General features: G+C 43.8%; 1 protein-coding gene across 5 annotated transcripts in view; it reads right to left on the reverse strand.

Moving 5' to 3' along the window:
• RTTN (rotatin) overlaps positions 1-15,823 on the reverse strand; it is a 119,099-nt gene that overhangs the window by 102,713 nt on the left and 563 nt on the right. For 4 of the 5 annotated variants that reach the window (XM_010855047.1, XM_010855046.1, XM_010855044.1 and 1 more), the window contains exons 2-9: positions 15,593-15,780; positions 14,569-14,746; positions 12,573-12,662; positions 10,476-10,569; positions 9,012-9,126; positions 7,916-8,066; positions 3,703-3,868; positions 1,420-1,598 (exon numbers count right to left, since the gene is read on the reverse strand). In XM_010855047.1, coding sequence (XP_010853349.1) covers positions 1,420-1,598; positions 3,703-3,868; positions 7,916-8,066; positions 9,012-9,126; positions 10,476-10,569; positions 12,573-12,662; positions 14,569-14,746; positions 15,593-15,780 — 1,161 coding nt within the window. The remainder of the gene's footprint in view (positions 1-1,419; positions 1,599-3,702; positions 3,869-7,915; positions 8,067-9,011; positions 9,127-10,475; positions 10,570-12,572; positions 12,663-14,568; positions 14,747-15,592; positions 15,781-15,823) is intronic. The other variant, XM_010855045.1, reaches the window with a different exon arrangement.

Raw genomic sequence — 15,823 nt, forward strand, 5'->3', positions numbered from 1 at the left:
ACTCCCAAAGTGGAGTTCTCCAATCAGTAAGAAGTTAAGGTATACTGTTCTCAGAATAAAAACTGTTAATGTTCCCAAATACACACTTACCTTCTGCCTCTTCCACATCACTTCCAAGCAAGCAAAAAATAGCCACAGGACTTACAGAACCATTAGCATGGGATACACTTATCACTCAGCCAGTATAAACCAAAGCAAAATTTATCTTGTGTTTATATTTTGACAAGTTTATCAATTGCTTAAAATGTATATACTTAGAGAATACAAATACCAAGGAGATTGCAAATGTTCCTTTACCTTGCAAAGTGCTAAGTGCATGGATTTTGGTCTCAGAACTGAAGTTCAAGTCTCCGTTCTTTGCTGTCTGACTTTGGGTGAGTTTCTAAAGCACTCTAAACCTCAGCTTCCTTGTTGTAAAACAGGGAGAAGAGCAGTAACTACCACTGAGGGGTGAACCAAATAGGCTGGTGTGAGGAGCACGTGGAATAACGCGCACCAGACCCTGTCCAGCAGCTGAGCACAGCTGGGCCTCGGTGCATGGTAACCTGACTGACTGCGGGACTGCCCTGGACACTGGCCACACTATTCTTTCTCCAGGAAGATCACAGCCACTTCCCAGAGTTCACTGCAGGACATCTGCACAAACTTCCAGCACAGTGGTGAGGAAATGTCATTCCAGAAGGTCTGGGTTTTCTGAACTGTGGTTTGTTTTTTAAGAGGACAATATTACTGCAAAGGTACAATCCAGTGTTGGGGCTGTTTTGGTTTTTAACATGTCCCCATCACTCAGGCTTCCCTCATAGCTCAGTTGATAAAGAATCCGCCTGCAATGCAGGAGACCCCAGTTCGATTCCTGAGTCGGGAAGATCCACTGGAGAAGGGATAGGCTACCCACTCCAGTATTCCAGCCTGGAGAATTCCCTGGACTATATAACCCATGGGGGTCACAAAGAGTCAGACACAACTGAGCAACTTTCACTTTCACTTATCACTCAAGTCAAAACTGAGTGGGAAGAGCGAACAACTGGAAGCAACTCAAAAAATCTCTAAAAAGCTAAAGCCAAGAAGTGTTTCTTTTGGTCTCTTCATGCCAGTCCATCTTCTCTAACTCACTGCACTTGTGTTGTTTTTTTCTCACTGCTTACCTTTAAAATAGCCACACACAAGCGGACGTCTGTGCCATAAAAGGCCAGAAGTGAAAAGGGACACTCTATCTGAACAGTGCTCCATGACATCCACATTTAACTGAGAGAGAATAAAGCCCTTACTAAGTCCTCAGTAATGTGAACTTACTAAGTAAATACAGATTTTTAAAGATCGTAAGACAGAAGGTGAAAAAGAGGAAAATGAGAGTCCTAGAAAACAGACAGAAACAAACACAAAGTGTACAGACGAGCTCCGGCTCCAAGGCCCACCGACCTGTCCTCAGGAGGGGCGCGGCGGCCTCCAGGAGGGAGACGCAGAGCTGGGGCAGGCTCAGCTGCTGCAGCTGCAGCTCCAGCGCGTCCTCTGCCAGCTCCGGCAGGTCCACGGGCGCCAGGTCCAGAGGCGAGGGGGCAGAGGCCCGCGAGCTGACGTGAGCGTGGCTGCTACTCCCACTGTAAAGTAAGCAAGGACAATCACGACCCTGGGGTGGGGAAACCGCCCGCAGACAGACTACTGCACGGCTGCTGTCTGGCTTATTAAGAGGCCTCGTACTGGGCTGGACTATACTGTTCCATGGAACAACTGTGGTCAGACTGCTAGAAACCTTGACAAGTTTATGAGATTAAATTCCATAAAAATGGCTCAAAATTGTAAGCGAAACCAAGAATGCATTTATATTTTGTTCTTCAAATTGATATTCTCCAAACATGTCAACATTCCTGTAATAGACATAAACACTGAAAACCCATCCATCTCTAAAGGAAAGCAAACAGATTCATAGCAAAGTTCTTCCGTAACTTTTTTTTTGTTTGTTTACAGAGTTTTTATTTTTTTTATTATTTTTTTAATTTTATTTTATTTTTAAACTTTACATAATTGTATTAGTTTTGCCAAATATCAAAATGAATCCATCACAGGTATACATGTGCTCCCCATCCTGAACCCTTGTAAAGGCAAAAACTAAATAGTTCATATGGCTCCCTAGACTTTCTGTGATTTTCACCAAATGTTTGAAGTAAGCCAATGTTAGCAACTGAAGAATGCAAGAAAATGCCAGAAAAACATGATGAGAAATGGATTACTTTATTTAGTACAGTCAACATCATATGATTTTGAAAATGTACCCAAAAGTGGAACATTCCATCTTTCTTAGCTTTCTTTATTAAAAAAAAAAATTTTTACCTTGGGTATACAGGGTGGGGTGGGGATCACAGTGCCATAGATAGGCCTGAAATGTCATGTTTACAAAGCACCCCAAAATGTTGACTTTTGATGTTACCCACAGCTGAAGCTGAATCACAGAGATGCACTGATGCTACTGAACTTGTACAATTTAATACACGTTGTCATTCCTTCAATTCCAATATACCAAGCATCCTGAAACATGGAAACGAGCTGGGCTTCTCTCTAACTCTGAAAGGGCCTGGACGGAAGTTCCCTCAGGAGTGAAAATTTAAAACACTAGTTACAGCTCAGAACGAGCTGAGGAGGAAAAGCACGCTGATCAACAGCAGCCGCGCTGTCAGCAGAGGAGCACGCCTCGGGCCGCACTGCCCCACCCCTGCGCTGCACTCCGCCAACCGTGCAAACTGGGGTTGGCCCCCAGCCCTCCCAGCCTCAGGTTTGTCTATAAAATGATGATAATAATCATTCCAGTCGTATCACAGGGCTCTTATGAGGACACCACAGGAAACAAAGCACGTGAAGCCCTTGAGGTGACACCAAGAACATAGCAAGTGTGAGTGGGTGTTAGCCTGGAGCAGCCACACTAGTCATGTCAGGAGAAAAGAATCAGGCCGACACACAAGTGCTGGTCTCAGGGAGCATTCAGTGGAACGAACCTAAGGAAAAGACTAAGAGGTTTTTAAGATGCTTGTAGCCTAAGGATGAGGTAACACACAAACACCGTGCCAGTTCCTTTAAGGAAACGATGTGCAAAAATCTTTCTTTGTACAAACAAATAAATAAAACACCATAAACACCATGGACTCTGCACCTTGAAGGGGACTTTGTTTTAATTCTCCAATCATTCCTTTTAACAGTAAACAACAATACATTTAAATTACAATTAAATGAAACCCAGAAGTAGGTTTAATTAAAATGTTATCAAGATGTATCCAACATTTAAAAACTATGCTCTTAAACTAGATCACAGTTCATTTGTAGCTGCTACAAACATTCAGTGGGTCAGAATCATCATTTTCTTGATGAAATAGAAATGAACAAACAATGCAATTCACTCTGTAACATGCAAAATCAGAGAAGAGTTCTGTGAACATTTTGTTTTGGTGTACAGACACAGGGGCACACACGCATACACACGCACACACACACACTCGTATATGTCTGTGCTCCGAGTGCTGGGTTGCAGTATAATACTTATTTCTTACTGGAGGTCATGGTCAAAAAAGTATGAAAGCCACTGGTTAACACAAGGCCAACACCTGAGTTAATGTGTTTTGATAACACCTGTCTTATCAAAAGATAAGACAGAAGAGAAAGGCGATCTCCCTCTAGCACTGACACACGCGCTCGAGCTCCCTCGGCCCCGGTCACCTGGAGGACGCAGCGTCCCAGTCCTGGCCGTCCCCCCGGGGCCGCTGGCCCGTGCGCCCCACCACGGAGGGCCGCGGGCTGCTGCTTCCGGGAGACGGGTTCTGGGAATGCGGAGCCGCCCTGGCATCAGGACAGTAAGACAGGGAAGAGTTCTGGGACACGGCATCTGGGGGAGAAAAGAATAAAATTACTCCCTGGTATACACAAACGATTGATTATGAGCTTTTTGTCATTTAAAAAAAAAAAATGAAAATAGTAGAAATGCTTCTCTGAGGTAAAAGTGAAGGTCAAACTTTTATGCAGTGCTCCCTTAGCACATGAAGTTCATATAAAACTGACCTGATTACACAGAACCTTCTAGCCAGCACCGTTCACCTACATCAGAAACCAAACCATCTACTCTCCTGCTTAAAGCTCTCTTAGAGACCATACCTCAAACCATGTGCAAAAATGAACTCAAAATGAATCAATAACCAAAATATGAGTTAAAACCATAAAGCTCTTTAGCAGAAAACATAGGGGTGAATCCTCATGACCTTGGATTTGTAACGAATTTTTAGATAAGACAGCAAAAACACAAACAACCAAAGAAAACAGAGATAAACTGGACTTCATCAAAACTTAAAACTTTCATGCATCAAAGGACATTATCAACAAAGCAACAACCTACAGAATGGGATAAAATATTCGCAAGTCAAACACCTCCTAAGGATTTAATATCCAGGATATATAAATAACTCCCAAAACTCACAATAAAAAAAAGTCAAATATCCCAACTTAAAAATGAGCAAAAAACTTTGACGGACATTTCTCTAAAAATCTATCAGTGGCCAATAAGCACATGAAAAGTCACTAGAGAATCACTGCTGCTGCTGCTGCTAAGTCGCTTCAGTCGTGTCCGACTCTGTGTGACCCCACTGACGGCGGCCCACCAGGCTCCCCCGTCCCTGGGATTCTCCAGGCAAGAATACTGGAGCGGGTTGCCATTTCCTTCTCCAATGTATGAAAGTGAAAAGTGAAAGTGAAGTCGCTCAGTCGTGTCCGACTCGTAGCGACCCCATGGACTGCAGCCTACCAGGCTCCTCCATCCATGGGATTTTCCAGGCAAGAGTACTGGAGTGGGGTGCCATTGCCTTCTCCGAGAGAATCACTAGTCATTAATTAATAATCATTAGGGAAATACAAATCAAAACCACAATGAGATACCACCTCACTCCTACTAAGATGATTATGATTAAAAATAAAAAAGTGTTGGAGAGGCTGTGGAGAAACTGGAAGCCTCATACACTGCTGGTGGGAATGTAAAATTGTACAGCCACTGTGGAAAATATTTTGGTGGTTCTTCAGAAAACTAAGGGCTTCCCGGGTGGCTCAGCAGTAAAGAATCTGCCTGCTAACGCAGGAGACAGATTTGATCCCTGGGTCAAAGATCCCCTGGAGAAGGGAATGGCTACCCACTCCAGTACACTTGCCTGGAAAATCCCATGAACAGAGGAGCCTGGCTGGCTACAGTCCATAGGGTAGCAAAGACTCAGACATGACTGAGCATGCACACACACACAGAGATAAACAGAATTAGCACATGACCCAGTATGTCTATTCTTGGGTATACACCCAGAAGAACTGAAAACAAGGACTTGAACAGATATGCCAATGTTCACTAGAGCATTACTCAATAGTCAGAAGCTGGGAACAAACCCACATCCATCCACAGATGAATGAATAAATAAAATGTGGTGTGTACATACAATAAAATATTATTAGGTCGTAAAAGTGAATAAAGTTCTGACAACATGGATGAACCCTGAAAACACTAAACTAAATGAAATCAGCCAAATATTATACGATCCCACTTAAATGAAGAACCCAGCCAGAAAATAGATTAGAGATTACTGGGGTTGCAGAGGGAAGGGGAAATGGGGATTCTGCTGTGCTTACAGAGTCTCCGTTTAGGATGAAGAAAAAGGCCTGGAAACACATGACGGTGATGAGGGGACAACAGCACGAATGCAATGCAGGCATCGGACTGCATGTTCATAATGGCAGAGTTTATGCGGTGTGTGTTTTACAGTAGTTTTTTTAAAGAATTAGGTAAAACAAAGACATGTGTGGAGGGAGGAACAATAACAACTCTCCAAGAGCTTCTCACTGCACTTCAAAGAAAATACAAAGTCAAACCAAGAGCTGCAACTCCCAGTACCCGCTGCCCCAGGCCACCTCCCGCCTTCCCCTCCTGCACCTGCGCCCGGTTAACCACCTCACTCACTCCAGCCTGAAGTCTGCTCCTCGAGCAGGTCGCCCTCGTGCCTGAGGCCTCTACTGCTGCTGCTGCTGCTAAGTCGCTTCAGTCATGTCCAACTCTGTGCGACCCCATAGACGGCAGCCCACCAGGCTCCCCCGTCCCCAGGATTCTCCAGGCAAGAACGCTGGAGTGGGTTGCCATTTCCTTCTCCAATGCGTGAAAGTGAAAAGTGAAAGTGAAGTCACTCAGTCGTGTCCTACTCTTAGCGACTCCCCATGGACTACAGCCTACCAGGCTCCTCGGTCCATGGGATTTTCCAGGCAAGAGTACTGGAATGGGGTGCCGAGCCTCTGGCCTCCCTGAATTCTCCTCCTGCAGCCCTTGGAATGGAGGTTCCCGCTCACTGTCAGGCCACCTCCTCCTGGAGGCCCTCCCTGACCATCCTACCCAGGTGACCCGTCTCCCGGGTCATGTTCTGTCACAGCACCCTTCCTATCCCCTTCGGGCACGTCCTACCTGAACGCTCCTGCGTTTGCGGCCTGTACCAGCCTTCCACAGCATAAGCTCCATCAGGCGGCGCCACACCTGCCCTGTTCAGTGTCTCGCCCCCTAGAGCTGTGGTCCCCAACCTGTATGGCACCAGGAGCCGGTTTCGTGGGAGACAGTTTTTGCAGGATGGGAGGCCACGGGTGGATGGATGGTTTCGGGATGATTCAAGCACAGTACACGGGCTGTGTGCTTCACTTCTAACGTACTGCCGCCGCTGATCTGATGAGAGGTACCGCCACCCCCGATCTGACGAGAGGTACCCCTGCCCACAAGCACTGGTTGGCACAGAAGCGGTGATAAACATTATTTAATAGATGAGTAAGTCTTCTGATTTATCCACTACTTTAACCAACCAAATTGCATTTAACTCTTTCTCTGATGAACTATGGGGTACCCGCAAGCTCTCAAGAATATTACTAAGCAAACTCCATGTCCCCTGAGGTCCATAATAAAGCTAATATAAAGCCTAAGTATTCAAGTAGCACAGGATCAGTGATGCTCTCAACAAAATAGGGCTTAACTATGAAGCATGACAAGTCACTGTAATTAAACATTCAACTTTCAATGCATACTGCGTAAGAACACAGAACCCTGAACTGAAGTGCAGGTGTGACAAGGCCAGCCCAGTACTCCTGGTGGCCATTAGGTGGTGCTCTTTCCCTGAGAAGTCTGGTGCTGCTACCACATTAACAGAAAACACCGCCTACATCACAAGTTGCATTAAAATAGTTTCCGTAATACAGACAGGTATTTTTCAAACCGAACAATTTCTTAACACAATGTATAACTTGCTAAAATGCCCAAAGCCCCACGTGATCAGCTGGACTTACAATCCCAGTCCTCAGTTGTCGCCACTGCATGCATGGGAGAAAAACACCGTGCAGCCGTCTCATATCAAAAAAGAGGACACGGGGACTTCCCTGGCGGCCCAAGAATCACCTGGCAATGCAGGGACGCGGGTTCCCTCCCTGGTCGGGCAATTAAGATCCCACATGCCAGGGCGAAACTAAGCCAGTGTGCTGCAAGAACTGAGCCCGCAAGCCACAACGAGAGCGTCCACGCACTGCGACAAAAGATCCCAAGGTCCCACGTGATGAGGAAAACCCCGCGTGCTAAACTACGACCAGACACAGCCAAAAAAACAAACAGAAATACAGCTACGACCAGACACAGCCAAACAAACAAATTAAAAAAAAAAAAAAGTTAATGAGTTCATTCTGTTTAAAGAAAAAAAAGAGGATGGGCTCATGAGTGCTTCCCTCATTAACACGCTGTTTTCAAAGGTTATGATTTGATAAACACTCAGGATGGGGCGTTTCCGCTTTGTACACACACAGTAAGCCTGACAGTAAGTACAATGGGGAGCTCTTGGAAGAATCTACAAATACCGCCAGTGCACAAGGAATAAACAAACAGAAGTACCTTGTTTATTAGAGAAGAAACTTGGATCTCTGTGGAAATTGAGCCTGTTTCTTAAACACATGCACAGCTGCTGCAGGCAGGACACTGACTGTAATGCCAGACGGTGCTTCCCGTCTCCTCCAAAGGCCAGTTTCAACAGAGATAAAAGGCTCTGAAATGAAGAGTGAGGAAAATGACCACAGGAACAAAGTGCTCGACTGCAAAGACGGACGTGGAGCTTACGCAAGGTTAAATGGACAATCAAAGGAATCACAATAAGGTGCCAAATATTTATAGGAGAGAAGCAGCAGAAACGGGTAAAAACGACTTAGCATACTGCTGGAAGATGGGTCAAAGATCAAATTTAAAGGGAACAGTCAGCGTTTCTCATATCTGAACTGTTAGTTGAGTATCTATCCCAAAGAACACAGGAAACGGTCCCCATTCAAGACACTGTTACAGAGTATTTTTTTAAGTACAGCAAGCCTTTTTCATATCAAACAGCTAAATCATTTGGCATGTTTTGATGATTAACAGCTGCTCCTCTGCTATCACTCGGAGCTGGGACAGCATGTATTCACAGCTGCCACTCACAGCACCATCTCAGCCTGGTGAGTGTGGAGCAAGGGGGCCGGGCCTGACCGGACGCTGTGGACAGGCTGCAGCCCAGCGCAGGCTCCAGCGTCTCTGCTGCACACGCGTGTGGCAGGCTGCAGTCCAGTGCCTAGAAGACAGCCACACCGCTCACCTCTGCCGTTCCCAGCAGCCGGCACTGTGTGTTAGAGCCCACGCGCTCAGGGTGACGCGGGTCTCACTGACGGGACTGGTCACGGCGCCCAACCGCAGCGCCCCACGTCTGCCCTCCCCTTCAAGTGATCCATCAATGGTGAGGCCACGGTGGCCAACCTGGACTGAGTGTGCCAAATGAGACCACCTCCTATCAGGAGGACAACCTCTGTCCACGTTAGAGAATAACGGGTCTGAAAAGCCCGGTAGCTCATTATCTAAACCTGAGAGTGTAAACCTGCCTCCCAAGGACCCCTACTTTGCACCATGTGCTTCACTGCAGAAAGTCCCCTATTGCAAAATCTAATAAAACAATGCAGAGGAAACGCACCTGAACAATTTTTGGCCTTTGAAGGAATATCTCAGCAGGAAAATCTTGCATGATAACGTCTTTCAACAGTTCACAGGTGTTCCAGATTACAGTATGGTTACTACTTCTTAAAGAGCTGCAAAATATACAAAATACAGTCTTTATTTTTAAGAACTGTTTACCCATGCCAGATTCTAAGGAACCAGGCGTAATGGCCCTATCAGAACCCTTCAGGTCTCGGCCGACACATCGTCCCCTGGGAAACCTTCCCAGCTCCCCTCCCTAACCAATGAGCAAGCCTGGGGAAGGTGTTCTTTCTCGTGCCCAGAATTTGCGCTGCGGCTACTGCCTGTCGACTTTGCAGCCCCCGGGCCCTCCTCAAGAGCAGGGGCATCACAGTGCCCACCACTGTGTGCCCAGGGACCATCACAATGCCATGAAATGAGGTCAATGAAGTCTGCTAAATGAATTAGGAAATAAGACAGAGGAAATCATAGTAGGTTCAGAATTAAATTCTAGGCATTAGATTCCTTACTGCTCTTCCCTATTTGGGGGGAATCAAGCTGGTACTCCTCTCTTGTCCCATGGAGACCACACCCCTCAACTTCTCTGACAGCACTTGCCTCCCCAGCAAGACAGCAGCTGTTCACCTCTCACCCCAAGAAACCAAACCCACACACAGTCCAGCTCCAGTCCACCATTCACCACCCACACGCGCCCCCTAGAGACCATATCCCTCCTTAGCAACCAAAACAGAACTGACAGATCAATGCCACCCGCGCCCAACCCCAGCTGCATGCAACCTCTTCAGTATGTTGTTCCAAGAGAATTCACTGCAGGCCTGGAAGGGCCATCATCAGAAGTCACTTAATAGCATCCCCCTATTTGGTCTGAACTCTAGAAGTTGGTCTTTATTTTTCAGACTCTCACCAAAACAAGGCAGACAACACATTTGGTATAGCATTCACTGAAATTAAGTTTTAGCAAAAAGTGAAACTAGACTTTAAAACACTCTCCAAACTTCTAGATATCATTTCTCTATTTTGAGGAGTAATGACCAAATAAAATCCACTACATAAGATCAGATCAGAGGTCCCCAACCTTCCCCTAACAAGAGTCCATGTTTTGAAATATAGTGTCTACTAAAAAGACTGCATTTATGTTTAATTGCTTCATTTTTATACACCAAGGGCCTAAGCAATGGCCAGAGAATCTGGTTGAGAAGAGATGATTCATGTCACCAAAGCGTGCACAGGATTCCAAGCACGTAAAAGAAACTTGATGTGAAGCCGAATTAAAAGCAAAGGGGATTTTCTGGCTTGCTTTTTGAAATACTGAAAATCGTTCATATATTCCCATTACTACCAACCACAGCCACTTTTAGAATCTTTTTTTCTCCTGATGAAACTGTATAGTAATAACTCTCAGACTTCATGGCTACAAATACCAGAAGCCAAAACACCTGCCATGCATCGGGCACAGTACCTTTCGTTGGATGAGAGAACGTGTCTGTCAGCTGCGGTCAGGGGGAGCCAGGGGAAAGTAGAAAACTTCAAACACTTCGTGGTCGGATTTGCTGCTGATGGAAGAGCAAAACATAAGGCAGGGAAGGAGGCAACGTGGACAGATTTGCAATGTCCCGAGGAACGCTTTGCCTTCAAAACAAGTCCCCAAATAAAGTTACAGCTCACAGTTCCCCGAAGTATGTCAAAAAGATCAGCTGCAAATTTGTCTTCTCAAAGAATAAATAACAGATCTCTTTTCACAATTTAAACAGAATGCCTATTATTTTTAGAAACCAATAATGAATGACATTTATAGCATCAATTATTTATTCTACCACGTGGCTACCCAGAACAGAGACCTTAAACAAAAAAGAAACTGGTATTTGGAGATCTCTAACTATAGAAATTAAAAGTGATATAAATGTAATCATACACTGTATTTAGTAAGTCAAGTTCAAATATCATAAATAGGGTTCGATATTTTAACGGTTACACCTTGAGGATGACTTGAAGACCATAAGGTTAAAGATCAAATATCAGTGCTCAAACAAGATTAAAAGAAATCCGAGAAACCTGAATGCAATTTTATACTACCCTCCTTCAAATTACCTTTAAACAGATCTTCTAGTGTACAACTTAAGGTGGCAACACATAAGCCCTTCCAAATGGCAAATAGTCTTTCTGCCACATGCTTTGAAAAGAGCATGGGTTTGCTAAATTCAGGTAATGATATTATTAAATTCCCAAACATAGCACAGTTGCTTCCTTCAAAACTGTTAACGTAAAAGCAGGGTTTACCGTCTAAGGGAAAAGCAAGAGTTGGGAAGGACATAAAGATGCGTCTAAAAGAAGCCACACCATCAAATCCACAAACTACAACTCACACAAGAATGCGTCACCATCTCAGTCTTCCTGGATGCTTTCAACAGCTTCACTCAAACACCCACCCTTCCCAGCCCTGGAGACACTCCCTTCAGATGTCTCCGGCTGTCATTACATTAAGCCTCTCAGCCACAAACACAAAGAACTACCATATCAAACCTTAGCTCCCAAGAAATCTAACACAACTTTTACAGAAAGGAAAGGCCAAGTATTTTAACAGCTGAGCAAGTCTTCTGTTCCTTCTTACACTGTACTCAATCTGAGAATTTCTACAAAATCTTTTCTGTTACAGAGGGCTTCCAAACTGAATTGCTCTGAATACTTGATGTCCACAGAAATATCGCTGGAAACAGCCTTTTCATTTCAACTTCACAGGCAATAAAATAAAAAGTTCGTGCTCACTTAACCGTGCCCTGTGTCATCTAGTACAAAGATTTTATCCTTTTCTAAGTCCAAAGGTCCTCACTGGTAAAATGGGGTTATTAAGAGTATCAACCTGGGACTCCATGAAGATTCACTCATTCGTTCAAAAAATACATACTGAACACCTGGTGCATTTCTGGCACTGTTCCCCACACCCACACTGGACGAAGCAGTACTTGTGGCTGCCATTAAGCTTACAACAAGGGAGACAAACAAGACGTAAATAAACACACAATTTAATAAACACATGTAAGGAGAAAACCAAAGACAGAGAAAAGGTGATCCTGGCTGGAGTCCTCAGGAAGGCCTCTTTGAGGAGGTGGCATGAGAGCAGAGACTATTCTGGATGAGGTTCCCGGGAGAGGCTCTAAATCAGAACTCGCAGGTCAACTGGATGTGGGGATAACGACAAAGGGAGAAACAAAAGTGATCCAGAGTCTTTGGCTTTCGTCACTGGATGGACAGTCCTGCTGGGTGAGCTGGAGGATTCACGGGTGACGTGCACGGGGCACAGCTCAGCCCCTGACAGAGACTCCCCACTCAACAAGCGCCAAGGACCTCGGCCACCATTACCAACCCACACGGCGGCTCAAAGGCAGTAAGAACAATTAAGTTGGACCCTTTAGACTATCCTAATCTAATTAGAGGAAGTAAACAGTTTGGTGCTGAAACATTTAAGTATGACCACAACATGTCTTCAGAACAATGAGAAAAAGTATATTATGTTCTAATTTCCCAGGTCAACAGTATCTACTTCACCACAGACACTCACCCACAGGTCGTGAAGGTATTTCTGTCTGCTGCAAAGTACTTTTGTCTTGAGGAAAATATCCTGTTAAGATTTCAGGTTGTTGCAGCAAATCTGAAAATAAAATATATATATTATTGGTGCATTACTTGCTGAAAGTGAAACTTGCTCTTTTCATATATTAATTAAGTTTCTGGATCATTTTAAAAACTAGAAAAAAACGCAGTTGTGTTTCTCTGAATAATCTGTCCTCCTAAAGAGGAAAAAAAAAGTGACTGCTGAGTCAATTTCAAACTCAGAGAGTTTCTTCTTTTACTGTTAAGTAATTGCAATTATTTCTTAGAATGAAAACATGCACAATGTACATAAAGAATTTGCTGCAAGGATTAATCCAAGGACTGTTCACCTCTGCTTCTTAGTCCATCTCTCGCCTCTTTTACTCTACATAGTTCCCCATCAGTTCAATTTTCATTCATGATTTTTAAGAAAAAAGTTGCCAAAGCAAGAGTCAGTACTACCTTTCAGTAACTGTGACTATCTCCTATCATACACGATTGCATATTCAGCACTTCAGTTATAATGAGACTGAGAATGAAGAAAAGGCTAAAACTCAATTTTGTAATTTTCCATTTGCAGTTTTCACACCAGTGGTCCTCAGACTGATACAGATAACTACAAATTAGCCCACGACCACTCCTCTATTCTCACCTGCAGGAACTAGGTTGAAAATTCATAATATAAGATTATCCTTTCTTTGTTATGTCTTACAAAGAAATTCTAAAATACACTGTTAAAAATCACAATCACACAAGAATTCAGTAAATGGCAGCTGCTATTGTTATTTCCTGTTGAGAATGGGCCCGAGGGTCACAGCAGGGACAGCAGAGCACTGGCATACAGAAACATCAAGTCTAACAGATTAACGAGCACAACACATTTGTTTATACTTCTACTTAAATTTTATACTCCAGAGTATGAAAATCTTATACTTTTCATAAATTTCAAGAGCACTTGCTTTTATTCAAATCAATTTAAATGCTTTCCATGAGCAAGGAACTACTGGACATCAAATAGGAGTTCTGGGCTTAATAGACGGGCTCTATGCTAAGTACTATCTCACTTAACCCTCACAAAAATCTTGTAAGATGTTCTCGTTTATTGTACCAATTTCTGGAGGAGAAAACAAAGCCTGGAGGGACTGAGGCCCTTAGCCAAAACCGCGCAACTAGTGGCAGACCTGGGACATAAATCTAATCTCTTTGATTCTGATTTTAGCAGGTATACTAAATGTGTAGCTCGTTTTGATTGTATCCCATAACAAAATCATGAGTGGGGCAGATATTATCACTATATGAAGAACACAGTCCCAAAATGAAAGTATAAAACATTTAAAACAATGCCCACCACATAGTAATGAGTGCTCAATGAATATTTCTTATCGTTTAAAAGACAATTGGTCAAAGTAGTCTCACAAAAAGAAAGTCACTTGCCTCAACCAAAAAGGCAAAATTACACAACTGTCCTCCTCTTTATAATATTGGTGGTGTTAGTTGCTCAGTCAGGTCTGACTCTTTGTGACCCCACGGACTGTAACCCGCCAGGCTCCTCTGTCCATGGGATTCTCCAGGCAAGAATACTGGAGTGGGTTGCCATTTCCTTCTCCAAAGGATCTTCCAACCCAGAGACTGAACCTGGGTCTCCTGCACTGCAGGCAGATTCTTTACCATTTGACCTACAGTAAGTCCCTGTATAATGTTAGAGGAGAAGAGTTATGGTCAAATTCATATAAATTAACACAAGAAAAGTAAGTTGTGGGATGGGGGAGTGGGGAAGGGTTTAGAATCCCATAGACAGAGGACCCTGGTGTGCTATAGTCTGTGGGGTCACAAAGAGTCGGACATGACAGAGCAACTACCATCATCACCATCAAGTTCCTTTTCCTTAGAATTAACCATTAGAACCAATATATTAACAGAATGATTGATTAATTGACTTCATCAGATTGATTTCAGAGAGTTACCAGTTTGACTGGTCTGGTAAGATGAAGAATACATTTCAGGAACTTCTGAAGGAAGACTAAAAAGTCCATCCAGAATGCCATCAATTTCTGCCTGCAGATTCGGCTCCACATTAGGGCGAAGTTTAGATAAGAATTCGACCGCGCCAAGATCAACCAAATGCTGCACTGCTAGAGGATACTGCAATCAGAAGAGGAGAATCTTGAGAAAAACTACAAATATCAAAATCTCTAGACTTTATGTTACAGCAATTAAAACATGAAACTAGTTTTGGTATATCAGATGTTCCTTTTTTAAAACATAAAACTTGCACTAATGTACATGACACAGAGATTTATACAGACATATATAAAATATTCGGTAAGACTGACGAGAGAAAAGCCCAATGAAATTAGAAATGCACATTATCAATTCCTACTTTTATTAAACTGATTACTTCTCTCCACTGACAGTGGCCCTATCCTTTCCTACCTCCAACCACTCACAGGATGCCAAAGTAATAAGTACCCCCTACAACTGCACGTGATTTATAAAGTTTAGAAACCTTAAACTAGCACTCAGCTATTCGACCCTGACAACTAACTACTCTCAAGACAGAAAAATAATCTGAAAACCAGGTATGGGGAGAAAAAAAACAAAACAAAACAACATTTGTGCTATCATCGGGATCTGTAACATCATCTTTCATGTGTTCTCTTTTATACAAAAGTACCTCTAATTTTTAACATGTAAACAACAGACCATAAGGGAAAACAGCATGACAAATATTAACCTCCCAAGATGATGCCAAAAAAAAAGGGGGGGGGGGACATCCCTAAACTCAGAAACCGTGTTAAATTCAGAGCATATGAGAGACACTGTAAGGGTCAACATCACACATAAGAGAAAAGGAGGAACATTATATACCCTGATGAATTAAAATTCAACATCTCCAGTTGTTATTCTTTTTTTTTTAGTTAATAATTTTCAACAGAAGCTCCAACTAATCGACTACGGAACACTTGCGCATTTCGAAGGGATGCTAACCTTAACCAGTCTGCTCAGCAGACCCAGGACCTCGTCCTTCACTGGGACGGACGGGAAATTGAACCATTCCAGCAGGTGGAGAAACAGCAGCCTGTGCGAAGCCAGGTCCGCGCCGCAGACCAAGCTGTGCTCGAGCTTGCAGAGAATACTCCTGAGCGCGCGCTCCCGGATCTCGGCCAGCGGGTGACCTGTCAAAGCAGCACAGCACGCGTCTGTTTCCCGACCCCGAGA

Source organism: Bison bison, unplaced genomic scaffold (assembly GCF_000754665.1).
Source record: "Bison bison bison isolate TAMUID 2011002044 unplaced genomic scaffold, Bison_UMD1.0 scf7180017864353, whole genome shotgun sequence".
NCBI lineage: Eukaryota > Metazoa > Chordata > Mammalia > Artiodactyla > Bovidae > Bison > Bison bison.